Source organism: Dermochelys coriacea, chromosome 16 (assembly GCF_009764565.3).
Source record: "Dermochelys coriacea isolate rDerCor1 chromosome 16, rDerCor1.pri.v4, whole genome shotgun sequence".
Taxonomy (NCBI): domain Eukaryota; kingdom Metazoa; phylum Chordata; order Testudines; family Dermochelyidae; genus Dermochelys; species Dermochelys coriacea.
In genome coordinates, this window is record NC_050083.1 from 12,682,359 (window position 1) to 12,709,653 (window position 27,295).

Sequence of the window (27,295 nt, forward strand, 5' to 3'; positions counted from 1 at the left end):
CAGCAGCCAAGAAGAAACGAAAAAGTAAAGATGGAAGTAGACCTGAGACTCCAACAAATGATGACAGAAAGTCTCCAGAGAACGTCAGTAGCTTGTTCTTTTCTTATTCCAAATTAATTGCCAACTTTTCCTGTCTGCCAACCAGTTTGTTTCTGCATCTGAAGGAGAATTTTGACAGCAGTATGTGAAGGAGAGGGTACATTTTGTATACTGATAGTACCAGTGTTTAGAACAGAAAGTAGCTAAAATTACCAAACGTTGCATGATGGGGTCAGGTAATATGGTGTAGCAATATGCGGTCCTATGAGCATATGCTGGAAATGGCCAGTGTTGATGTGTTGAGACTTCTTTTGGTAAAGAGATAGTTAACATGAATTCCTTTGGCTACAGCAATCCTTTGATCGGTATTCTCGCTCTGTCCTTTTCTGAGCCATTTCTCTTTCCCCTTTTCTTTCACCTCCTTTAGATTCAGAACATTCTGAAGGTGCTGGTGTCAGACCTTAACCGATCCAATGGGGTAGCCATACCCTCATTGGACAAGAGGAAGGTGAGACAGTGTTCAGAATCCATCTGACTAGCTTGCTGTCCATACTGCATGCTTCAGAGTCTATTTAAACTGGCTTTGATTTTTGGATGGAACCTCATTCTGACATGTTTGTTGTCAGTTGCTTGAGTTTTGTTGCTGTTCTCATTAACATTGACCTATTTTTAATGTGCTTTTTTTGTTCTTATTATGTGTCCCTTGGATTTGTCATATTTAAAATGTGAAGTGAGAAGTGCCAAGGACTTTCCCTTATGATAAGACTGCGAGATCAGCTGCTTTGGGATTATGTCAGGAATCTTGGGTGAGGTTGTGTGCAATAGACTGACTCTAGAAACACCCCACTGTTCCTTTCCCACTCAGTGTGTTTCCAGGGAGATATAGCATGGGGGCATAAAACCATTGTTTAAACTGGAATACAAGATGGGTTTATTAGTTTCTTAGCCCATAATCTTCTTGTTTGCAAGTCATTGTTTTATTTATAAGTACCACATCTCTGAAGGGCATGTTCTTGCTTATCTTTAATCAACCAGTTGCCCTGAGAAGCTGTGTAGTTATTCCAGCCAACTCATTTTGTGACAGGTGATGAAACTTGCACATGTGATGTAGTCTGGCAAGTAACATGGCTTTAAATATATCTAGGCAAGGAAATCAGACATATTTTATATCAAGTGTTTACATGCTGTAGAGCGGGGGAAGTCAATAGGTGGACTGCAGGCTGCCAGACACTTTGAACAGGCTGCAAAATCTTTTTATTTACTACTACTTATCATTATTTTTGTGGTGTGAAAAATTTTTCTCTGGATTCCGGACCTTGACTATACCTTAACCAAGAAATTTGGATGTTGACAAAAAATAATTGACTACCCCTGCTGTAGCATCTTTGTATTCCCTCTGTTCCTGAGACTGAAGGGAAAAGGAAGATTTCAACTAGCAGTAAGAGACAAGTGTACAAGAACAAACTTATAACAGCCTGTCATTTTTAGTGTATTTTATTACCAAAAATTCCATTTAATTTAAGTTAAAGTTGTGATAAAACTCAGAAAACTCAACATAAAACCTCATTTGCCTTTTATCTTTATGCCGTTGTGTCTGCAAAGGGCTCCACCCTCACTTTTGAATTCAGTTTCTCAACAAATTAACCATTATGATACTTGTATCTTTTTTTTTTTTGTTCCAGCCATAGAAATAGTCGTGTTAATTACCGGGGGACTTAAAATGGCTTCTGTGCAATGAAACCAGCATGCTGTGATAGATGAAATAAGTCTTTCACTAGTTTTCTGTGCATGATAATGAAGCAACTCACCTCAGAGACATATAGTGCACATAGAAGGCTCTTGCACTTATGTTGTTTGTATGTTTATGGACAAGGGTGAGAATGACAGGAACATTTATGCAAGATCCTCTTCTGTGGGATTGGATGTGCCATGATAGCATCAGATTGTGCACATTATGATTGGAGTTTTCCTTTTGTATGGGGTCTATTTTCCATGTACTAAACATGGGTATAATTTAAATTAAGGTTAATAGGTGGCCATATCAGAGAAAGCTACTAGTTGTCTGTTACATTGATGGTGTTCTGTCTCAAATGAAGGCTGGACCTATGCTTAGACTTTTAGTGCTGTTGTGAAAGTGGAGAAGTTACTTTTTCATTTGTCTTGATGTCCTGAGTGTTTCTCTTATCTTCCTTTGCATGGAGAGAGATGTTTTGGCCTGCATAGCTATTTAGATTTTCATCTTGGAGGCTGTGGATTCTTATGCCCAGGGTCTTCAACAGCAACTTGAAAATTAACTTTTAACTGTAGCCTCTAATGAAAGAGAGAATTTTGGTTCCTAGTTGTCTTGCTGATAGAACTCCTGAGTCAGGGAAATGCTGCTCTGAACACTCACTTGATGCTAATAGGCAGAAAAGCTGAATGCTGTCATTGGTGTCTTAACACAGCCAGACAGATCCCTCCCACCTCACCCACTGTAGCTTTCTGGTTGTGTGGCAGGGAGAAGTTGACAGAACAGGAGCCCTTGAGAAAAAGCAAATGGATACTCATATGTATGAGTCTGTGTGGCGTTACTAGCTTTTTATTGAGAGTTACTAGAATTTTACAACGCAACATTAATTTTTTGAATGAGTATTTTGGTATTTTTAACATGCCCCTCAGCAAACTAGCTCTTTATGCCGCTTCCTTCTCAAAGCGCCTTATCTGAGAACGACTTTTGTCACTATTACTGTTACCTTATATTGATTACATCTCTGAGCATGGTGCACTAGATATATAAAAAGACATGGTTCTACCCTGAAAAACTAACAAATACAATTAAAATCAAATACTGCTTTGGGGAGGAGAGGGATTCCTTCTGTCCACTTTGTAGTCTGTGTTGAATTCCTAACCAATATCAGGGCAAAATAACCTGAGATTGGAAGCACTGGGAGGTGGAGGGATACATTAAGTGTTGTTACGAATATTAAGTATATTGAACTCTGACAGCACGAATCAATCCTGCTAAAAAGACTTTTAAAAAAATTGGTATTGGCTTTCCCCATCCATCTAGCTCAGTGATCTTGTTAGTTTCATCAAGACTATGTCCTATACCTTGGTGTTTGTAGTATTCGGGAGAAGTTCTGATCAAGGAGGAAACAGGAGGCAGCAAAATCCCTCTCTGCACCTCCAGCAGTCATGAAGGGGGAAGAGGAGAGAAATGTTTCACCTTCCTCTGAGCAGCCAGGAAGGAGGTGGCTGGAATAAGAGAGGAGACTATCAAATGGAGTTGCAGAGAGCCACAGAATGCTTGTGGGGTTGACTTGACGTCATGCTATGGCATTTGCTTTGTAGCCTCCGTACATGATGACTGACTGCAGTTTGGCAAATGTAAATGAAACAAATTGCAACAGAATGCCAGAATGTTGCTCTGAGACTTCCTGGCTCTCCAGGACTACTTGTTCTGCAGGGTTGAAGATGGATAGATATATGAGGGATTCTCCAGTTGCTCTGTGGTTTGGTAGGGGTAGTTGGTGTTAGATTATGCCTCTCCCCAAAAAATACCAAACTTATTTCTGCATAGAGATACAAAGATGCATTTCTTGACCCTCTTCCTCACTTAAGGCAAACTCAGCTCTAGCGTAGGAAAGTGTCACATTGCATTTGCTTACACCAGGGCTGAGTTTGGTCTTTTGATTATAATGCCCTCTGTCTTAGGCCTGGTCTAGCACCTAAAACTAGATTGACCTAGCTGGCATCGCTCAGGGATGTGAAAAATTCTCACGCCGCTCAGAGATGTAGTCAAGCTGACCTAAGCCCATGGTGTAACACACCACTTAGTCAAATGGATGCTTTCTTCTATCAAGCTAGCTACTGCTTCTTGAAGTGAGTGGATTTACTATAGCAATGGAAAAAACCCTTCTGTCACTGTAGTAAGTGTCCTACACTGGTAGCAGCATAGCTGCAGCTGTGCCACTGTAGCCACCTTGTAGTGTAGTTATACCCTTATTGTCAATCTCTTCAGTTGATCGCATTCCACAGATTTCAGGAAAGGGTGTGGGGGAGTAACACTTGAGTCAAACTAACCCAGTTCTTGAATGGTCACTAACCCATTCTGTTCCATCTCCACTTGTACTCATTGACCAGTTTTCTCTCCAGAGACAGTCTGAATGTGGTGCTTTGCAAAGCAGAGACGATAGATCTGGCATTGCCCTTGTTCAGTCTGCAGTAAACATAGCAGCTCTGACATTTCCGCATGCAGGTTTACAGTCTGGCAAAATGACTGCCCCTTGTTAAAGAAGTGAGCAGGATTGCCAGACACTAATTCTGGATAAAGCGCCCCCATCCAAGCTTGAGACTGGGACAATAGGCGACAGTGTTTATTATTCAGTGAAGAAAAACAGGTTGATGGATTGACCTGGTTTGCTCTGGGGAGAACACAGTTTTTTGCCAATACACATCTGTAGTTGACCACAGTGTTCATTTGGCATGTTTTGTGCATGGAGATCACATGGGTATTGTATTCACATGTTTATCTGTGTCCCTTCCTCCTGCATGTAGGTTGTAATCCTTGTACTATATTTTGTGACAGGCATACTTTGACAGTGATGTTACCGCTCATAATGCTGAACAGCTTGCTGCTGATGTCCCCATGTTATCTAACAGCAACAGTCTACCTAGCTGTGGCTCTGTCATGCCTGGTCCTGGTAGCATGCCGCTGTCACAGGTTTGTGAGCATTTGCAGCCTGAATACCACCAGTGCACTAATGATGCCTGTTTTACACTAAGCTGAAATGTTTGACTAGCACATGTTTTCTAAACAAGTGTGAAATTCTCTCCTCTCCACTCAGTCTTGGTCCAGCTGTGAGCAAAATGAGTTTCACACCATGTAAAGTGCTGTGGGATGCACATGCCCATCCATCCTATGTTGCTCATTTCCCTTCCTCTCCCCCCAGGGCAGCATCCTCAAGAAAAGAAGGGTCTCCTCCAAGCTGGGAGTAACCCTCCTTTCGTTACAAAAGGTGTAAGAATTAAATATTGAAACTTTCCAGGCAAGGCAAAATAGTTTGTGATTTGAGGAAGCTAGTCAAGGGCTGTTGACTGACCTCCTGTAATGTTCATCTGGTAAATACTACATAAGTCCTTTTCAATTTGAGACATGAGGAGTGCCCAAAATTAGCAAAAATTATCCATAATCTAGGCCTGATTTGGGTTGTGCTTTCAGTGTTAAATTCCCCGTTGGGCGGATTGTGGTAGTGACAAATGATATGGAATTCGAGTCCTAGGGTGGTTGTGTGTCTGTCATGCTCTCTTGTTTCTCTGGCTATAAGTCCATGTGATTCTTGTGTTTTACCTTCAGCAGAATTACAGGATGCCGAGGAGCCTAAAAATGGCCGTGGGATGAAAATAGGTGAGTGTCTTTGTTTAATAAAAAGAGCTTGTAACAGGGTTGTAAAGAGCCAGTAAGTTGACTTTGCTTGTAGAAGTTACCCTCAGTGCTGTCCAGGCCTGGGCAGTTCCATGAATGGACCCGCTCCTAAAGGAACACATTGTTTCTCCATTCTCAGGTCTCTCTCATCGACAGAGAGTCTCCGTCAGTTGTCTGAGCAGCTCAATGGCTTGGTCTCTCAGGTACCATTTCATTCCATTTGTCCTGTTCACTTTTTTTAAAACTCAAAGCTGGGGGAGGGGGAGGAGGAGGAGTTAAGTAGCCAGCACAGTAATGTTCTCTTTAATCTCAGAGTTCTTTGCAGCCAGCCCACTAAACAATAAGGCATTTGAACACTGACAAGCAGAAACCATTGTTTTAGGAATGCGAAACTCAGTCAGTGGGAAGAAAACCAGAGTGGGATGTGAAGGACAGCATATATTCATGGAAACATGCTCTCTCAATTCAGTGGCAGTAAATCTGTGATACATGGTCTGTATACGCAAAAAGAAAAGCAGTACTTGTGGCACCTTAGAGACTAACAAATTTATTAGAGCATAAGCTTTCGTGAGCTACAGCTCACTTCATCGAATGCATCCGATGAAGTGAGCTGTAGCTCACGAAAGCTTTTGCTCTAATAAATTTGTTAGTCTCTAAGGTGCCACAAGTACTGCTTTTCTTTTTGCGAATACAGACTAACACGGCTGCTACTCTGAAAAATGGTCTGTATATTTCACCCAAGACCATTTCTGTAGATGCTGTGGGCAGAGGTCAACATAATTAGCGTATCTTTAACCAGACCAGTATGTATGGTCATATTACGTACCTACCTTTGTATGGTGCCTTGATAAACTTAAAGTGAAAGGCACTAGATAAGTATTGTGCTATTGGGGATATGTTTGTACATCTCCCTCCTATTTTATATTGAGCTTGTGCCCTTGGGATATTAAATTCAGTTACTCTTTTTGACTTGTAGTCCACATCCTATGTGAATGGCGAAAGTGCTGTCTCTTCCACAAATATGAAGGAGATGGAGGTAAGAACTCAGTTTCTGATTCCATCATTTACTTGGATAATATCACTGCTGATCACCCAATGGAACAGTCAGTGATTGTTGTATTGAACCTGCTCAGTAAAGACAGTGTGGTTTATAACCCTGACAGCGAAGCTATGCCCAACATTTGGAGCCAGGTATCAGTGGCAGCTCCACCGTTGGATGCTGGAGCTATTAAGGACTTGTCCTGAGTGCAGCCACTACTCCCAGTTAGTGTCTTTAAATGGGAGTGAGCCCTTTAGTGGAATGGATAGAACATCTTGCTATCTAACATATACTTGTTAAAACTGAAATGTTTTTGGGGGGACTCAAATTAGATCAAAACTGTGATACTGAGTTATTTTCTGTCCTAATTATTGCCTTTTTTCCCCTTCTCCTCTGCCCCCTTCCTTCTCCTCCTTCTGTCTGCATGCGCCCATCAGACACGTTACCAGGAGCTGGCAGTAGCCCTAGATTCCAGCAATCTAACTAACAAACAGCTCAGTACAAAACTAGAGGAATTGGTAAGAAACAATCCAGCCAACCAGTTTGACATTGTCCTTGCTGCTTCTCCATGCTCTCTGGGTGTCTGTGAGATTATGGGTTCTTTTACAGTGCCACAAGGGAACTGTTCTCACAGCATTGTATGGAGAACAAAGTGGATTTTATGGAAATACCCATTCAGAGGGTAAAAAATCAAATTAAAAGATGACTCCTGAATTTACTGGCTTGTCTGAGGCATATGAAATATAGTCATGGGGTTTTAGGTAACCGTACTTTGCCCCGGGTGATTAGCATCATGATAAAGCAACTAATACTGGGCCTGATCGGCATCCACTGAAATCAGTGGAAGCAGGAGCAGTCCCAGTGGGAGCAACATTCAAATCTGTGTTTTCTCCAGTTGAACTTGCTGTTCCAACTTTGTCTGCAGAGTGGGAGTAATGGGGCTAGTAGTGAGCACAGGGACTGGTGTCTGATCATCTCTGCATCTGTGGCACTATGAATGAACCATTTTGTCCTATAGCTTGCATGGATGTTGCTGCTGCTTTTCAGCCTGTTGCTTTAACACAGCAAGAAACAACTGCAAAGAATTGGTTTCAGTCTGAAAAGAGCCTTGTTTGGTTTGAAATGCTTTTCTCCCTGTTTCATTTCCCCCCACTTTCCTCCCTGCAGTTTAGGACTCTTCCCTAGTGCATCCCACGGCCCCTTTTGTTTTGCTGCATTGTTTTCCCCTTCTATCCCTTTTTCTCTTGGAGTATTGAGGCTGGGCAGCAGTGGCACCTGGTATCAGAGCAGTGCCCACCAGCGACTCTTACTGTTTGCCTGCTTCCACACATGCATATGAAGTAGTCTCTTGCCTGGAATTACACAAGGCCTGCTGCGTTCCTGGGTTTGCACTTGTCCACTGGTTCTGTTAGGATCAGAGCCTCCAATATATTATCCTTCCACAGACAATCACCTTCCTAAAATGCGTCTTGAGTAGGATTATACAAACAGCTTAGCCAAAGTTGATGTCTGTAACTCCTGTGGAAAAGACAGTAGCTAGCTATTGATAGCAAATAGGAACATTGCTCAACATATCAGTTTTATGGTTGTCCTGTGGCCGCTAGTATAGCGTGGTGTAGAAACCCTGCTCACTTTGTCTCCATCCTATGCGCGCGCGTGCACACATACACACACCCACCTAGCACTTTTTTTTTAATTAAACCTCCAACCACGTCTCTAGTGAGATTAGAACAGGTTGGAACAGTATTGTGTATATGCTGGCGTTTTCTCCATGTTTTGCCCTTAGTCCTCTCATCTGATCCACATGGACAGGGGACGCCATGCTGACTTAAATAGGGCTCCAGATGGTATAAAAGTCTAACTTTATGCAGGCTCAGGGCTTTAACATATTGTCAATGTAGTGTCTAAAAACATATCTGAGGGAAGGGAGGAGAGAATGTGGTTCCCTTTATAGGATCCTGATGTATCATTAATGTGATACAACATCAAGTACTACAATGATAAACACCTTAAAATGTAGGATGTGAATTTAAAAGGGATGGTGTTGAGATCAAATATAAGCGTTTTGGGTTTTATTACCTCAGCAATGCTAGTATGGAATGGAGAAGTTCTGTTGAAGACTAAAGAACATACCCTGAGCTGGCTAATACACTTCTCAAGATCCACATACCATGACCCTAGAATCTATTGTTTTAATAGTCGAAACATCCTGTCTTTGTAGAAAATGCCTAAAAGATTTAACAGAACTCCTGTTTGCAATAGCTAGCCATGTGTGTCCCATGTCTTTGGTTAAGATTGAAGACAAATTTGCTGATCTCATCAGTAAGAAAGTGATTTGTTAGTACTGATGTATCAATTTTGCTCCTTCTGCAGAAACAGCAAAACCAAGAGGCTATGAATCAGCTGGAGAAGGTAAAATGCCTCCCATAAGCCCTCATCTTAGGAGAGGTACAGTAGATGTTCTTCTCCCCAAGAGGAGCAGATATTTATGGTGTACTGTGGCACAGGACAGTACATGACCCAGCTTAGGTTGGGTAAAGTGTGTGAAAATGGCATTATATAATGTATAGAGGGGCACTGGGAAATCCTTCTGCACTCCAACCTAGTTTGATTTAAAAAAACATCAAGTACTACTAAAAAAAAACCCAAACTCAAAGTTAGAATGCTTAGATATAGCTTCCTTAGACCAACATAATTAGCTGACATAAACTGGCAAAACCAAAGGGAAAAGTTGTTTGTTCAATCCACTGTGACAAGTGCTGAGTGTGAGAGTATGTACATGTGTGAGTGTGGAATTAAAAAAAAAAACCCTGAAATGAAACATTTAATATAGTTGTAAAGTTTTCTCCTTACTGTTGTTATCATAAAAATCATAGGGTTAGAAAGGACCACAAGGGTCATCCTAATCTAACCCCCGTCTTAACATATTTAAAGGAGTTACAACCCTTACTTTGATAAGTGTCTTTTTATATTAAAAGTTACAAATCTCCACTGGTAACTGATGCTCTGTGTATAATTTGCACCTTATTTTTCCTTTTCCAAGATAACATTAACAAAAGATCACATTTCATTCATAAGTAAAGTTCTTGTTACTTAGAAACATTGTCAGGTAGCTTAGGCCCAAAATGGAGATTTTTGTACTTTGACTTTTTTTTTAAACAAAACCTTATGTTAAAATGAAATTTTATTGCCATTTCAAAGCAATTAAGTGGAAGTGGTTAAGTTTAGATTTAAACATTTCCCTGTAATTTGCAGTCCAAACACTGCAGCATTGTGCTACTGTGTGAGAACCTCAAAGTAAAAGAGCCTAATCTATTTTTATTGTCCATGCTGAAGCAAAGTGCAAAACATAAATACAAAGTTTTAAATGGTGAACTGGCAAATTAGTCTTTAAAATTCGTGTGTCGATTGGATATTATTATTACCACAAAGAAACCTAGGTTACAATTGTATTTAAAAAAAAATATATCCCTTTAAAAAAAAATGTGTGTTTAATCTGCATGGTTTCTTTACATAGGAAAAGAAGGGGTTTGAACAGAAGTTTGCCAAGGAGCAAGGAGCATTGAGGGAACAGCTACAGGTAAGAGAACTTTTCCATTTCAGTCATATCATCTGATCTTCACTTGGCTTTTTCTGGACTTCCTAACACTGGGATGTTCCTTCTTCTGAAATCCATCTATTCATCCAGCTATTCAGGAAAGCATTTGGTCAGCCAGACTGTAGAATCATCCTATGGATTTATGTTAATCTTTCTGCCTTTAGTAAATTATCTTTTTGTGACTGCCGTGCAGATGTAGTTCCAAGCACAGGTGTCTTACACTGAGCTGTTCTTTTCTTTTCCCAAAGGTTCATATCCAGACTATTGGAATCCTAGTCTCTGAGAAATCTGAATTGCAGACAGCACTAGCACATACACAACAAGCTGCCCGGCAGAAATCAGGTATATCAACTTTGAGCATTCAACTGAGGTGGTTGGAACAAACCAAGGATCTTGAGTCATGGTTACTGTACTCACTGGCAGGCTGCCCATAACACTCAGTGACTTCTTAATGATAAACACTTGGCACAATCATTGTTTCTGTCATCCAAGCTATTCCCAAAATCATAGCACATTGATTCCAGAAGAATCAAGGTTCTTTTGTATGTTGCTAAAGCCCTGTTATGACTGTTAAATACTGGTGATTATCCAGGCCTTGTTCACTTTCTTACTGTCGCGGTTGACTTGCTTCTCAGCTGAACACCACAGCTGTCAGCGGTAAGATAATCTTTCATTCTCAGCTGAATTCCAGCAAATTTTCTGTATTATAAAAGTAGTAATAAGCACCTAGTGCTTTTTTCATCTGCAGACAAAGGGGGTATCATCTCCATTTCACAGATGAGGAAGCTGAGGCACAGAGAGGTTAGGCTTGTCCAAGGTCACATGAGAGTCAGTGGCAGAGCCAGAATAGAACCCAGCTCTTTGACTTCTGGACTTCTATGTGCTGGCACCATGGCTACCTTCCTTAAAGTGCGGGAGAGTTTAAGAATTTGTGGGCTGAGTAGAAAGTGTAGTTCAGCCAGTTCTGTAAAACTGTTTGCAGCCTAGCCCCACCTGAATCTGTTTTGACTTGTTCAGGAGAAGCTGAAGACCTTGCTGCACGGTTGCAGTCAACTCGCCAGAGGGTATCTGAGCTGGAACGCACTCTGTCCTCCATCTCTACGCAACAGAAACAGGTGGAGAAAGTAAGAGTTACATCCATTTACACTTTAACAGTTGTGCTCTTTCCTGTGTATCTTTCACGAAACTGCTGCATGCTTAGTGGTCCCATCTTTGAGAAGAGGGAGGCACTAGTCCCATAAACAAAGTTCTGTACCCTTCATGATCACAGCAGACTTTTCTTCACTTTTTGCAACCACTAATCTTTGGTCAAAGATTCTGTCTTCAGATCTGGCACCTCGCTTTATCTGTCTTGCCAAATCCAAACAATGAAAGCCCAGCCATGTCCGCTGTCCAGGAGCTTCTCTATCAAAGAGACACTTTAGTATTGGTGCTAATCCAGACCTTTGAAACATAACCTCATGGCTAGTTAATGGTGTCAGTTTGAAAAGACTGAGCAGATGAATTCTTGGCACATTTGTGAGAAGTTTAATATGGTGACAGCCTTAGCTCCAATGCTGGCCAGCTGTAGTCTGATGCGAAGTTCCAGGCAAATCCATTCTGAGGTTCCAGCCATAATAGTTCTGTGAATTCGAGTCCTTGACCTTCTTAGTTTCACATTAGCTGATCTGTAGAAGGCTGAGAATAGTTGGTTTTAAGCTTTCCTTGTTGGTCAGAGTCGGAGGTTGATTCATGTACGTTTTCCTCTTTCTCTAGCATAACAGAGAGGTAGAGAAGGAGCGAGACAGCCTGAAACTGGATCTGTACAAACAAAGGTCAGTTCTACTCTGTATGTTACTGCAGGTTCAGTAATGTTTAACCCTGTGAGAGCTGCCCTCTCATGCCTAGAATACAAAGTGCCTCTTCCAGTGCACAGCCTGTCCTCCTTCCAGCCACCAGAAAGGACCAGTTTGTAAACTTACTTCATGAGTAACAAAGAACCAGTGGCAAAAGTAAGGATTATTGTTAATTTATTTCTGTCTCTCAGCAAAGGCAGTGAAGAACTCAAGCAGCAGAACTCAGAATTGTCGGAAAAGCTTCACTCCCTGGTCTCTGAGAACTCCGCCATGAAACTGGATTTGGAGGATTTGCATAAGAAACTGGAAATGGCTGAACTGATGATTCAACAGGTGATTGCAATGTTATTGGGAGGTGGATATAAGGATAAGGCCTTGCTCTGAATGTGGGAAAAGGGATCGTAGGTCAAAAGAGAATTGACCACTGGGTGGCTTTTACTCATTGCCATTTACCAAGCAGCATACAATGCTTCACAGAGACAACTTCTGAATGAAGAGGTCTTCATCAAGGTTTATGGAGAATTTGGAGTGGTGGACCATAGACACCATGACATCCCAAGGATTGGACTAGTGTCTGTTTCATAGTGTGTGGGTTTGTTTTTTGTTTTTTTTAAAGGCCAGAAGGGGCCATTCAATCATATAGTCTGACATCCAGTATAATATAGGCCAGAGAACATCATCCGGTTACTCTTGGATTGGATTGTTTGACTGATGTATATCTTTCAGAGATGTGGGAAAGAGGAGCTGCCCCAATAAGATACTGGCTGTTGCTATCTCCTTCATACAGTAGATAGATCTGTTGCATAGGGCAGAACCCTCCTGTCATCCTGTTTCTAAACAGCCACTCACCTCAACCTATACTTTTTAAATTTAAACTTGTTGAACTAAAACAGAGGAATTTACAGAACCATAGAAATTACCACATGGATCATGTCACAGGTTGCAATCAAAAGGAAGAGGTGTAAAAGAAAACAAGAAATGGTAGGAATTTGCCATAACTGATTTGATTTTCCTGGCAGTTTTCAAGTCAGTCTGGGATTCTGGATGCAAACCAGCAGTTGCAGATGGCATTGGAAGAGCGGGCAAACCTGGAAACACAGATTACTCAGGTAAGAGAGCATATGGAATATGTTGAGGATCCATATTGCAGCCTTTGTAGGGAAACTTGTCTGGCAGGGCAAAAGAGTGTGAGACTCTGCACTAATACTGGTTTTCTCCAGCTGTACTCTGAGCAATAATGCTCCAGTTTCCTTTGTCGTCCTGAGCAGCAGTCAGAGTCGCTTCGCCAGCTCCAGGCTGAAAGGGATCAGTATGTAGAGAAGCTGAAGGAGGAGGGCAGTATCTGGCAGCAGCGAGTACAGCAGCTCTCTGAGCAGGTAAAAACAGCAGTATCTTCTCTGGTGTAGGTGGAGGCATTATTGTTATTGACACTGGGGAGGCTGACTCTACTGGTTTGACATCTCCCTTTCTGGGACCATACAGGTCCATGTGTTGATGGAGGAAAAAGAGAGGAATGTGACCCAGATTCAGGAGCTGGAAGCCAGTGTTGCTGAGATGCTAAGCAAATCAGGTAGGCTCAATCAGAGCTTAGCATTGTGAGTGCTAGCAGGCTAAAGGAAGGCTTCCCATCCCCATTATGTAGGACTTCTGTACAGAGAAGGGGCACTAGGTTTGATATGCCCAAACCAGAAGGACAGCTAGGAAGGACTAGTAAGAAACTTACTGGCCTAGTGCCTGTCAAACAAGACCTTTCGAACCATCCCCGAGCCATGTCTGCCTGTTCTTATCCACCTGACCAAACCTCCAGCTCCTATGGTCCAGTGAAGAGGAAAGAGAACTCTGGGGGCTGTCCCTAACACCCAGCTGGGTAGAGAAAAGCTTTTAGTGGGACTGAGGGAGCTAACAGCACATAGCAGCAAGCTGTGGTCTTTCTCCTCTCGTTCTTCTCTTCTTAGGAACCATCTGCTCCCAGGGGGAGGGTTGGATAGTGCTGTCAGTGACACACCCTTAGATAGAAGGGTTGAATATTGTGTTGGCTGAGGGAAGGCCTATTCACATTAAAGGGTTCTGTGCCTCTAACTTATTGTGAATGGTGCAGCCCTCCAGCTCAGCTGATTGTAACTCCATTTCGTCAACAGCTAAGCCTAAAGACAGTGAGCCTGCCCTGCCAGCTGGGCCCACGGAAGCTGAGCTGAGCCTGCGGGAAGAGGTCCAGCGGTTGCAGCAAGAGAAAGGGGAGCTTCATGGGCAGTACCAGGCCCAGGTGCGGGATAACGAGCAGCTGAGCCACCTCAACCAGGAGCAGGAGGAGCGGCTGCAGGAGCTTGAGAAGACTGTGCAGCGCTATAGCGAGGAGTCTGTGGACAGACAGCAGATCCTGGAAAACATGCAGAGCGACAAGGCCACCATTAGCCGAGCTCTCAGCCAAAACCGAGAGCTGAAGGAGCAGCTGGCTGAGCTGCAGAACGGCTTTGTCAAACTGGTACGTCTCTCCCAGACATGCAGCCCTTTGAACTATAGGGCACAATCATAGTGCAGCATGAACAGCGATGCTAACCTCCTTGCAGAAGCATTGTCCTTACCTTGCCCTCTGGCACTTCGGTTGTTACAGTTCTAACATTAGACCTTGGTGTGATGGCACTATGCAATCTCTCCAACTCCCTAGTGAGCTTCAGGGGGATCACCCATGTCTCAACGGGGTTTTCTTCTTTCTTTCCCTTGTGCCCTCCACCCCCAACTTGACTGCTTTTCTTTACCTTGAATATTTCTCCTGGCTCTTTGTCCTCAAGAGCCCTGTTGTCTGTCCCCATATTTGCATGCCTGTCACCCATGAGGAGGTTCTTCCCAGCTTCTATCACCTCTTCCATTGCTGTCACTATTACTCCTCCTGCCCCTGAATCCTATTACTGGCTTCATGCAGCAGCATAAAGTTCCCCAGTGTCCTCTTCAGAGCTCTGTGCAGTCTTGCTCCCTATGGCTTTGCCCTCCTGTCCTTTCATTCTCCCTCTAGCTACCTGTTCTCTTCAGTCCTCTATGATCTCCTCCTTTTATCTCCTCACCCTCTTCACTCTGCCTCTTTTTTTTATGCCACCCCTGTGCTTGGCGAGTTAGAGGCTGTGCTGTATGCCAAAACCCTTTTCTCTTATGGCACCTTCCCTGTTTTGATCCCTGTGCTATCGTCCCTTCGCTGTCTTGGTCAAGCTCTTATCCCTGTATTGTGTTCCTCTGTCTAAACTAGAATGACAGTTTAGGGTAGGGACCTTGGGCCAAATATAGCTATTTACACGTCAGGGTTGCAATACCCATCCATTTCAAGAGGAATTGCATCATGTTATGCTAGCACTGAGTACAGCCCGTTGACTTGGTTTGTAAAGTGCTATGTACATTTATTGTACTTTATGATTTGGGACAGTTTCCTGATATGGTGGCTCTGCATCATTTCAGACAAATGAGAACATGGAGGTGACAAGCGCTCTGCAGTCGGAGCTGCATGTGAAGAAGGAATTGGCCAAGAAGATCGGACAGTTACAGGAGAAGCTGGCTGAGCTCAAAGAGACGGTAATGCACTGCAGTATAGCAGCAGGGTGATAACATACCAGGTTCTGAAATAGGATAGGCTTTGATGTAAAGATGGAAATTGTTCATTTTCACACCAGTCTTCACTATGTACCTTGTCTGCACCCTGCTGTGGATGTCTGGCATTTTGGGCCAGTCAGAGTTTAGTAGGGAGAAGGGCCCTCTTCTGGCTCATTCAAGGGGAGTTACTGACAATTGTCCCTAGCTGGAGTAAGAAAAGATCTGGCCAACTTCCACAGTCTACAGGAAAATCAGAAACTGCCTTGTTTCCCGTGATGAAAAGGAGGGTGGTGCTGTACGATTTATGCACTGTGAGGATGAGGATATGCAGGGGAACATACCACCTTAGGGATCGTCTTCAACTGTGTGTGTAGAGCTGGAGCTTTCAGTGATGGGTTGATCTTACTCTGTTTGTCAGGTGGAACTGAAAACACAGGAGGCTCAGGGCCTGCAGGAGCAGCGGGATCAGTACTATGGCCACTTGCAGCAGTATACTGTGGCATACCAGCATCTGGCCAATGAGAAGGAGGAGCTGCACAAACAGTACTTGCTTCAGACACAGCTCATGGACCGTCTGCAGCATGAAGAAGTGCAAGGCAAAGTGACAGTGGAGTTGCACCTGAAGGAGCTGCAGCAGACCAAGGTAATGGGGATAGGCAGGTGTTGAAGGATGGTAGGCAGGATTCTGTCTATATGTTGTACTTTCTGCATTATCCTGAGTGGGTGCCGGGGCTTCCTGCATTACAGACAGGATAATGGCTTGTGGTCAAAACATACCGCTTTTCTGTTGCTGGTGAAAATATAGGGAATCTAGTTTAGCTGGTGCAGGTCTGAAGTGTGTGGTGGCCATCCAGCCCCTCCAGTGATTTCCTGCTTCTCTTACAGGAAAGCCTGGCAGCTGTAGCCAAAGAAAACAGAGAGCTGCAGGCCCAGATCAGTCAGTTAGCAGCAGAGTTGGATGATAAAATGTTGCACCGAGTGGAAGGTAATGGCAGTCTATCTTTAGGTGGAAACTTGGGCTGGCTAGACCATCTAGTGTTACAGCTCCTTTGTTTATTTCTCTCGTCTTACAGGAGATGGAGTGGAGAATGAAAAGATGGTAGAAGAAACTGTGAAATCTTCACTCATGATCCCAGAGGATTTTGAAAGCCATGAAGAAATGGTGAGTCCATAGTAGGCAGCAAAACTTCTTTCTTCCAATTACGCATAAGTACATGTAAAGTGGGCAGGTCACACTCCCCTAGCGGGGAGACTGTGTGTATGCGATTGTCATCTGCTGATGCAAGGAGCATGCATGCACGCACAGAGTAAAAGGCATAGTCAAAGCCCCATGCACACTGCAGCAGGCACCCACGATTCAGAAGCAGTGTGGTGTGGTAGACTGGAATCTATTGGCAGCTTCCATTAAATGCAAAATGGAGGGTAAAAAAAATATGAAAATAACCTAATCAGCTCAGTAGCTCCTGTCTTATTTTGATCCCATATTCCTTAGCTTGGGAGGCAAGTTGGGATTGGGATTGGTGCATCTGCTGGCTATTTTTGCTAGAATGATCATTAGTGAAAATAGGTACTTATTTATAAAGTGTACCCATGTCATCTTGGGGTTCAGATCCAACCCTCTGAGGAGAGTTGGACAGTTCATACCTCTTTGGCTATTTGCTGCTTCAGTTTACTCTCATTACATTTTTCAGATTTTATCTTCACAGCTGGGAGGGCCAAGATCATAACTCTTTAAAATTAAAGCTGAGGCTTTGGAGCCCTGTTCTGCAGTAAGGAGTGGATTCCACAGTAAACTCTGCAGCTGCAGAATTGTGGAATACACCCAACCCTGGTCAAGCTCTAATGCAGAGGACTAGGAATAAGTCCCCTCAAATTCTGATCCCAGCTAGAATGCTGACTCACTGTAGGCAGTTTTCCCCATCTGTAAAATAGGGATAATCCTTACCTACTTCCCAGGGATGCTGGAAGTTGATTGGACAGTAGAGCTGGAATTGCCTTTTAGGTCACTTTCTTGACATCTGCCATGTCCCAAGTGGAGAAGGAGCGAGAGGAGATGAAGCATCAGCTGGTGGAGCAGAAACGACAATGTAGAGGTCTCCTGCAGCAAATAGCAGCTCTGAGGCAGGAGCAACAACATAATGTCACGTCGGGTGGAGGTAAAGCTCTGCGCTCTGTGTGGGGGAGGGGGAGTGCACCACTGGGGGTGGGGGTGTGCGCGAGTGCATGCATTTGCTTCTCCCCCAGTATGAATCAGACTCGCAGTTTTATCACTCTTCCTCAAACAGTACGCACTGAATCTGTGTCCTTTCCAGGTTATACTACAGACACTGTCCCAGTGGAGGTTCATGAGGCTTTAAAAACTGCCATGGAGAAACTACAGGTGAGCAACTGAACTCTCAGCTGGGCTCTGGAGCCCAGCATCAGGCCCCACTGTATCGCAGACCAAGACTATGTTGCAAGGGAATAAATAGCAAATCTGGTTTCTAAAACACAACTTCCTCCTTTCCTGGGTTTCTTGTGAACGGCTTATCACTTCTGTATGTAGCCTTTGGATGCTCAGCATGGCCTGCAATAGTTTAAACTCAAAGGGAATGGTATAAGGGGCTGGCATTGGTCCTTGATCTTTTTCTGAAGCCATAGTGGTGGGGCAGGCTCAATACTGGCCTCCCCAATGCAGAGGAGTGAGAAGCTGCTGCTAGAGGCTTAGCAATCTTGAAGTCTTCAGTGCCTGGGAAGCTGTGCTATTATGGTGGGGAGAAGTTTAAAGGATTCCTTATCACTGTGGTGTCACTCTCTCTAGCTGTGTTTCTTTCTCCTCCTTTATCCAGCAAATCAGCCAGGCTCTCCCACAAGAAACAAGTCGGGAGGAAAGAACAGTATTGTTTCCTAAGCTCAGGCTGACCTGGAAGGTGTTCAGTCGGGGGATTGTTGACTCCTTTATGTGTTCTCTGTACAAGTGTAATTGTTCAGAAGGCTGATGCTGGTTATGTGTTCAGTCCCGCTTCACAGATCTGATGCAAGAGAAGGCTGACCTGAAGGACCGAGTGGAAGAGTTGGAGCATCGCTGCATACAGCTGTCTGGCGAAACAGACACAATTGGTAAGATTAGCCAGCATGAGAGCAAGCTAGGCAACCTCTTCACAGAATGCCCAGGGTGTTACTTCTCAGTGAGCTGAAACTACAGGTGCCTCTCTAACTGCTAATGGAGCCTGACCATTCAGCCACCAACCGGATTTCTACTGTCCAGCCTCCAGGTGCCCTAAAATTACCCTGCTGGGTAAGAGACTTCCAGTCCGGTGTCCAGATTAGCTGTCAACTGGATTCTAAAGCCCCATAGTTCATTTACCCACTGATGTAAAGTTTAAGCAGAGGGAGCTTTATAATATTGTAACCCCTCGGGGCATTGTCTCTGCCTTACGCTTTTCTCCTGTGTTCCAGGGGAGTATATTGCATTGTACCAGAGTCAGAGGGCTATCCTAAAACAGCGGCACCGGGAGAAAGAGGAGTATATCAGCCGGCTGGCCCAGGATAAGGAAGAGATGAAGGTAAGGAATCTCTCCTATCAAAATAGTAATCACACCTTGGTTAAAAGGCCAGGAAGCACAAGTTGCGTGTGCAAAAGCTGATCTCAGCAGATGAGTGGCAGGCATCAAAGGCACATATACAGTACAAACTTTTCCATAAAACTCTGCCAGTTTTCTGAATTCTGACCTGCAGCACAAGCTGCTGTTCAGCTGTTGGTCTCTCCCAAGAAGATTGTCTCCGTGTGCCCGATTCACTGCTGGTTTTGTGATGTACAGTACAGCAAACTGATTTCCAAAATGCCTGAAACTGGGACTCTGTGTGTCTGTCAGGATGACTGACCTGCCCAGCGAGGTGCAAACCTACCAATTTTAAGAAGCAACTTGGAATTCTGATGGGGAAACTGCCCTCTGCAAACTTGGCACCTGCCATTCAGGGTGTGGTCTAGTGTGCCTGCAACTGAGTGTGGTTGACCTGGAAATACTGGCCAACTGTCTAGGTGAGGTGGGGCCAGTATGGTAGAGCAAGCCCTGTGTACTGTCTGTGGCCACAGGGAGGACATGTATGTTTCATGGGTTTTGCTTTATTTGCTAACTGGCTACAGATGAAGTTATTGGAGCTCCAAGAGTTGGTGATGCGTCTGGTTGGGGAGAGGAATGAATGGTACAGCAAGTATTTGGCAGCTGCTCAGAATCCAGACCTGCTAGTAAGTCAAGAAAGTGGAAGTGCCATTGCAGTTGAGAGGCGCATTGAACTGAATGCTACTGATGGAGAAGGTGAGCAATATTCCTGCTGGCTAGCAGGGAACCAGACTGCTCAGCGTTGGGACAGGAGTAGTAACCTGCCTTGTCTTTGTTCTTTACAGGACTGCGAGAGGTGAGTTTAGCAGATGAGCCAGAACAGGAGGCTGCAGTTCTTCAGTCCCACGTATCTAGTCATAACAAAGGCCCCCAGCCCAGTCCAGAGGATCCCACAGCTAAGCAAATCATGCAGCTTCTGAGAGAAATCCAGAACCCTCAGGAGAGGGTGGGGTCCCTGTTGGAAAACCCCTGCATTCCTTTCTTCTATCGTGCTGATGAAAACGATGAGGTCAAGATCATGGTGATTTAAATGGCATGAGAAACCTGGCTTGCAGCAATTTTCTGTGAGCCTGTTAAGTACCCAAACTGCTTAAACTTACCCTGTATCTCTGTCCAGAGCCCTCAGTCTGGACAGATTTCCTGTTCATGTGGAAAGAGGGATTGCATCAGACAGAACTCGAGCACCAGACCTCATCATCTCTCCCTTTTCTCTCTCCTCCTGTTAGTTGGTGCTCTCTGAGTACAGACTCTGACTTGAAGTAATCATGTGAGGCAGTCAGTAGTGCTGCCTCTGCTGACCCACGTGAAAGTGGCAGGACTTCTTCATGACCTCTGACAAAGTAATTTGAACACTTATTTCCTAGCTCTCTGACAGGACTCTGCTGCTGGAAGCCAGCTTCTCAGCAGTGATTGGCTTGTGACTGTTGCACCAGCCATGATTGCTATCTGCCCATCTCCTTCCAAAGCCTCCTAAAGTAACTTATTCTGGCAACAAACTCTTTAGATTCCGAATGATTATTTGTATGTTTCATACCATGTATCTTAAACCTCCCATTTTCTCTACAGCCTGTCTCCTGCACTGTATCTGAAATCAGCCTTGTTAGTCCAAACAGCCAAAAGACACAGGCTTCCTGCCTGACACGAAACTTTTATTCACATTAGATGGTGGGAAGTGGCCAGGGGTTGCCTTCTGAGTCCTCTTGGGACAGATGCTCGGTTACTTGATATAAGCTTTATGTGGTTGGTTGAGGATGGGGTGGAAATGTAACTGCACTTTGAAGGATGATGTTTCACCTTGTTTGTCTGAAAGTTTTATTTATTTAAAAAAAGGGAGAAATAAGTAAAAGCAAATCACTTAATAAACGTGCTTTGTTTTGAATTTCTGGACTCTGGGATTCTAGTTCCCCATCTCTTGGATTCCTTTTTCTCCCTACATCTCCACACGGACAAGGCTTCCACTAGCTGAGTGCATTAGGGACCTTAGTCTGCTCCTGGTAATTCCAGACACACATGCCAGAGATGGAGCTGTCACCTGGAAATGCTTCAAAGTTGCAGAACTGACTGAGGTGAAAACTAGGTGACAAACATTTGAGTTGAATGTTTGTGTTTAGAGAATCAGTTCCCTGATCTAGAAGCAAAGAAAATGGATTGTGATGAATGGAGCAACTCGCTGAAAGACACTCTAAAGATGGTGTGTACAGGGCTCAACCACCATGGGTTACCATCTCCATCTGCTAGGAATAACACCAGTGTCTGATAAGCACATATGGGTTTAAAATCTAGAACTTGTTGCCTGCTGTCTGTGGGCTCAGCAATCCCAGTGGCAAGTCTCAAAGGAGAACTCTCTGGAGAGTGTGTGTGTATTTTAAGGAGACCTAACTTACGTAAAGTTGTGCAATGCAAGACAAATTCTAGGTTGATGACTTAAAAGCACATGCTTGGCTCCCATTGGTCCCATTTCTGTTTGGAAGAGAGAGCTCTGTCAAATAGGCTATGTTGGTTTATGACTTTTCTTAGTTAAAATTCTGCAGGTCCTTTCTATAATCAGTTCTGTCTTATTTTGATCAAGCCTTTTTTTTTTTTTTTTTTTTTTAACCTGGTTCAGGGAACAGTTGTTCCACAGCGAAAAGCACATGATGATTGGGATTTTTTTTTAATGAATTTAAACTTTTATTTAGTGGGGAAAGAGGTTTGTGGAATAAAATCAATGCACTCCTCTGAAATTTGAACAGCTGAATGTTAGCTATCTGGGGAGGATAGAAACTGTTTTTAAGTCCTTTCATTTGAAAAGCCGTGGTATTGACTGTCAGTGTTGTGGGCAGAGTGCACTGCTGGAGGCATCATGCAGGGCACTAGCAAGGTAGGCCTACAAGCTCCTGTTTGCATGAGTTTGTGTACATAGTGTATCTGTGTAACATTTTGTATATTCCTTGAAAAAAGAATATGGCCCCTTGCAGCATTTTTGCCTGCTGGGGTTGCTCATTACCTGTATTATAAAAAATGATTTAACGGCAGTGGAGAACGGTTGTGATTTAATACAGAGCGTTATTATTATAAAAGGGGTAAATATTTATTGGGTGTTATAGTCCAGGAATGTGAAGGAAAACACTGTTGGAGAATTTTTTGCATTCTGCTGCAGAGGTGATTTAATCCTGTTATAAATTCTTTCTTTCTGAATAAACATATTCAGGCAAGCACTGACTGTGTGCATGTTTTCTGTTCAGATCACCTTGAAATTTGGCCAGGAAAACTGATAGTGGATTCTTCCTTTCAGAGAGAGATCTGATATAATCATAGGAAGCCCCAGCTCTTACACTGACTCCCTTCTTATTTAACCTCTGGGCTTCCATCCCTTCAGCTACAGAAAATGGTGAAAATACCCCTCTCCATCACACTGAGTTAATGTTTTATAATGCATTACATTTTCATCATGCTTACTGTTATTGCAGTTGCTTGTGCCACCTACAACCGTCTAAAGTCTGAATTGCAGTTCACATAGAGAAATTTCATGGCTGCCAATGAACTCTGGCATATTCTGATCTCTGGACTCAAGGAGATGCAGTCTAGTTACTAGAATTCATTATGGGCTCAGTCCTGCAAACTGTTAAGAACCTCCTGAGAAGTGTGAGGTGCTCTGAGCTTCAGTTGATTTCAGTGGGGGCTGTGGGTATGCCATACTACTTGGAAAGTGCTTACCTTGCAGGATTGAGCCCTTTGGCTCTCAGCAGTCAAAATAACTCAGTGTTTCTAAAGTGCCTCCTATTTGGAACTGGTGAGTCTACTGTTGACATGTATGTAGGGTTGTAATTGCTGCAGATCCTGTAAACTCATAGTATAGGACCCTGTTCTACGGTTTGTATCAACCTTTATTACTTCAGATAGGAACAGAGACTTTGAAGTCTAATAGATAGATGGCAATGGTAGAAGGAAGAGGAGGTTGTTTGGTCAAAACCTGCTCTGTTTCAACGAGAAACCACTAGACTTCCAAAAAACATTGTAAATCAAGCATATCAGCAATCTCGAAGTCAGGATCAAGTGGAGAATCCTACCCCAAGCTGAAGACAAAGATCCTGTAATCTGGAAAGTGGTGCTACATCAAATGTAGGATGTTTGAACCAAACTGCCGAGACCCAACCTATGGCTGTTACAACATTTTGACTGTCTCTCAACTGACCTGCAAACAGATCTGAACCAATGGAATCTGAGGGAACACACACACAGAGGAATTCTGGATTTCCATCTAAGAAAAAGGGAGTTTGTTAAAGACGGGTAATGGTTGACTCTGAAGTGACCTTGCTAGCTCAGCTGGCAACAGTGGGTATTCTCCTTGGTAATATTAGACGCCTCATCTGGTCATACTTCATTTACACAATACGTAATGCGAGACCAAAACCTAAGTAAGACATCTGTGCTTTTGGCAAATGAGTCTCTGATCTACTCAAAGGAGAGTATCTTGCAGACAGGATAAATAACTTTCAACTCCAGAACCCTAATGTGGACCTTTCCAAGCACCATCCTTAACAAGGTGAATGTCCCAATCCATCACTTAGAACTATTACTATAGATGGTCAAGAAGATGAAATTGGTGGTTATTTTCACCTTCTGCATCTTGAATGATCTCAGATTTAAGTGGTTCAGGAGCAAGTAACATCAATAAAGTGTGGATCCTTTGTAATCAGTCTTATGGAGACCACAGACCTGGCCTAAGTAAAGGTATCACTGTTAAGGAACTTGCCTATGGACCAACGTCTGACTACAGGCACATATGTTCTGATGTCTAATATAGATGAAGCCAGGATAGCATCTCATGGATATTTGTGACTAGCTGGACTAATAAAAGCTCCCTTGAAAAAAGGTGATGCCAATGTCACATTTACAGGTAGTAATTTGCATGTGCTGTGACTGGGGAATGGCACTACACATTGACAATTCAGAGGAATTAGTGTTCTTAATTTCGATTGGGAATCCTAGATTTAGAGATGGTGACAATGACCAAAGGGAAAACTATTTGGCTACGTTTTAAAACAACGAGAACGCTTCTGAAGCATTTGTACCTGAAGCAGATCGCCTGTAATGCCCAAACTAATTTGTTAATTCATGGTCTTGCTGGTACCATAATTGAATAGGTTCCAGAACAAACCCATCATAGGAGTGGCACCAGAGCGCCCAATCTGTTTAAAACTGAGACCTTCAGAGCTAAGGCAGTGTGATTCCAAGAGTGGCTAAATGCATTTACTGGTTGATATATTGTTGTTCCCTGATAACTCAGGAAATGTTGATGTGCAATTGATTTTACGTAGAAAGAACAAGCCTACACATCCGGTAAGCCAGTACTGGCAGATGATAGGGAGCAGACCCTATGAAAGCTCTTTATAACGTGACTGTAGAAGCTCAGCACTAATGCCAGTGTTTGTACCCTATGCGTCTTAAGACAATCATAGCCTTTGATGTTTTTTAAATTGGAGCATGCGCCTTGAATTTAAAGTCTCAGCTATTTTCAGCATTAATAAGTGGCATGGCATTCAATGGCAGTAAGTAGTGGGTTGTGACAATTGGTCTATATAACATTTGTCTACTTGAAAATTAACCATGAAAAATAGGTCAAATTGTTTTCCATAATAAATGTTATAAACAGGTGCAAGAAAACCAGACTAAATTAGTCCAAACCAAAATGTCATACTGATATAATTCAAGGACTGAAAAAGCTGAAATCATGCTTGGTAAAAACAAGATGTGGAACTGGAAATTAATAAACCAAAAGTGATGTGTGAATATTAGGCCTAATTGGTGGACAAAATGAGGGGATGGGCTATTCCATCCACCACTCCCTTTGTGGGTCCTTAAAGAAAGAGACTTTGGGGGAGAAATATGGATGAACAGATGCAGGCTACTGAAGCAAGTTTTCATCATCACAGCTGCCTCCCCCACCATCTCCTGAGATCCTGGACTTTCTTTGTCCTAATCCTAGGCGATGTCCTGACCTGACTGGGCCAGAGAAAGGGACCCAGATACCATCATCCTATCTATTGGCTCCAGCTGAATTACAACCACCTCAGATGAATGGAATCGGACTCAACAGCAGCAGTACCAACAGCTCCAGCCCATTTTAACTAATTTATTCTCTTTTCCACAAAAGAACACTTATACCATCTTTATACCATTCAAGAGACTGGCACCATTGACCTGGCACCAATGTAATCCTTACAGATTAACCTAGTTCAGGACTGAGGTTCCAACATTGTGGACATCACCAGATCCATCCAGCTTGACTGAATCCAGTCCCTATTATCCACCATTATTGACCCTGATGAACCACTTGCTGAAAAGGTCCAGTGCCCATTGTGTATGGTATTAATGTTCCCATGATAGTCTGGGTCAGTTTGTTGCTAAGATTTCAGCACCATTAGCTGATGTACCACTTGCCTCAAGCAATTCAATGGCTGTATAAGTAATGTTCGGTACTTGGCTCTTTCAGCGTGGTTGGGGCAGAGAATTCTGTCCAGGTGACCCTGATAAGCCACTTGCTTCAAATGGCTCGGTGCATGGTATAAACAGCACTAGAGCTGACCTTAATTGAAGTGGTTCCTTATCCAGCTCATGTTGTAATAAGCTCACTGGACCCATCTGAGCCAGCATAGTGTGGTGACAAGATCCTGCAGCATTAACATGGATAAACCACTTAAAGGGGTTTGGTGCCCAATATTAACACTACATGAATCCTCATATTTGCTCAGGACAACAGGCTCCAATGGTTCACAGTCTCTGAAGTACAATTTGTTAAAGGAGCATTATACCCTCCATCACTGTCACCAAGTTTCTCTGATTTGTCACAGATTCAGGTGAATCACATACTGTGATGCTTTATGTCTAGCATAAATTAGGTTACTCTGTAAGGATTACATTGGTGCCGGGATGTCAGTGCTGAATCAGATTAACCTACAGCAGTGATTCTCAACCTATTTAGCATTGTGGGCCACATATACAGCTCTCTGGGTTATGTGGGCTGCAGCCACACACACATACACACTACCTGTATGCCCCTGGGTATGTCACATGGGCCATAGCTGTGTGCTGACTGGGGCGCAAGTTGAGCACTGACCTACAGGGACTTGGGAACCTTGGCATCCACTTGATGGTCTCAGAATGTCCACACAAAATTCAGCTAACGTGGGGGCCTCAGCTGGGCATTGATGGGGCCAGGGCCGAAGTGCTGAACAGGCTGACTCTGGGGACCCAGAAACCTTAGTGGGGAAGAGGTTGACGTGGAGGGATCTAGGGATTTTGACACAATATCAAGCAGACCAGGACCTTGATGCTGAATCTGTCGATTCTGAAGGATCTGGGGACGTCAGCACCACATCTGTGGTGCTGGGACTTCAGCACCAAAGAGGTCAGCCTGAAGAGATCCTGGGATCTTGGCACTACATCATCAGTGCTGGGACCTCTATGCTGACCCAAAGAGACACAGGGCCCACGTTGACAGTGCCAGAATCTTGGTACCAAATTAGATTGACGCAGAGGAGTCTGGGGACCTCAGCACTGCCTGGCATCAGGTGCTGGCTGGAACCAGCCACCAGGACTCAATACTGGGCTTACCCAGACAAAGCCAGGGAGATAGATGTCACTTAAGTGGAGCACATTGCCACTTAAGGGCTAATTGATGTCTGCAGTCCATGCTGGCCTTACACAGTGCCAGACATAGCTGACTGGGCCTAAGAAGCCTCCTGCAGCAATAGGGGTTTCTTAGGCTGCTGCAAGTCATCCAGGATATCTATGCCTGATGGTCCTATTTATTCTTCAGACTGAATCATAGAATATCAGGGCTGGAAGGGACCTCAGGAGGTCATCTAGTCCAGCCCCCTGCTCAAAGCAGGACCAGTCCCCAATTTTTGCCCCAGATCCCTAAATGGCCCCTCAAGGATTGAACTCACAACCCTGGGTTTAATAGGCCAATGCTCAAACCACTGAGCTATCCCTCTGAAGAAACACTCCAATCTGCTAATCTAACCTTTTAAAAAAGCTCCCCAAAGGGCAGCATCAAAAGGAAAAAGAATGAGGAAAGCATCAAGGACACTGCAACTTCAGTGGTTAAAAAGAAACTGAAAGGCAGTTAGGGACACACCCTCTTTTATGCCCTCAGAATCCTCCATGGGAGGAAGAGACAACTGGCCCCAACAGATGCTGCTCACTAGAAAAATTATG

At 43.6% G+C, this 27,295-nt stretch overlaps 1 protein-coding gene across 2 annotated transcripts; it reads left to right on the forward strand.

Moving 5' to 3' along the window:
• Window positions 1–493: 493 nt before the first annotated feature.
• On the forward strand, window positions 494–22,290 carry GOLGA2 (golgin A2). 2 transcript variants are annotated; one of them, XM_038374820.2, is made up of 25 exons: window positions 494–547; window positions 5,378–5,425; window positions 5,583–5,646; window positions 6,420–6,479; window positions 6,920–7,000; window positions 8,856–8,894; window positions 10,000–10,062; window positions 10,329–10,422; window positions 11,098–11,204; window positions 11,836–11,894; window positions 12,107–12,248; window positions 12,935–13,024; window positions 13,184–13,291; window positions 13,398–13,485; window positions 14,054–14,397; window positions 15,360–15,473; window positions 15,910–16,134; window positions 16,377–16,476; window positions 16,565–16,653; window positions 17,494–17,647; window positions 17,804–17,871; window positions 18,488–18,590; window positions 18,930–19,036; window positions 19,618–19,789; window positions 19,879–22,290. In XM_038374820.2, the coding sequence occupies exons 4-25, from the start codon at window positions 6,465–6,467 to the stop codon at window positions 20,121–20,123; spliced, it is 2,607 nt and encodes an 868-aa protein (XP_038230748.1). In that variant the 5' UTR covers window positions 494–547; window positions 5,378–5,425; window positions 5,583–5,646; window positions 6,420–6,464; the 3' UTR covers window positions 20,124–22,290. The 2 variants fall into 2 exon arrangements, with proteins under 2 accessions (XP_038230748.1, XP_043354927.1); XM_043498992.1 differs by lacking the exon at window positions 6,920–7,000.
• Window positions 22,291–27,295: the final 5,005 nt, after the last annotated feature.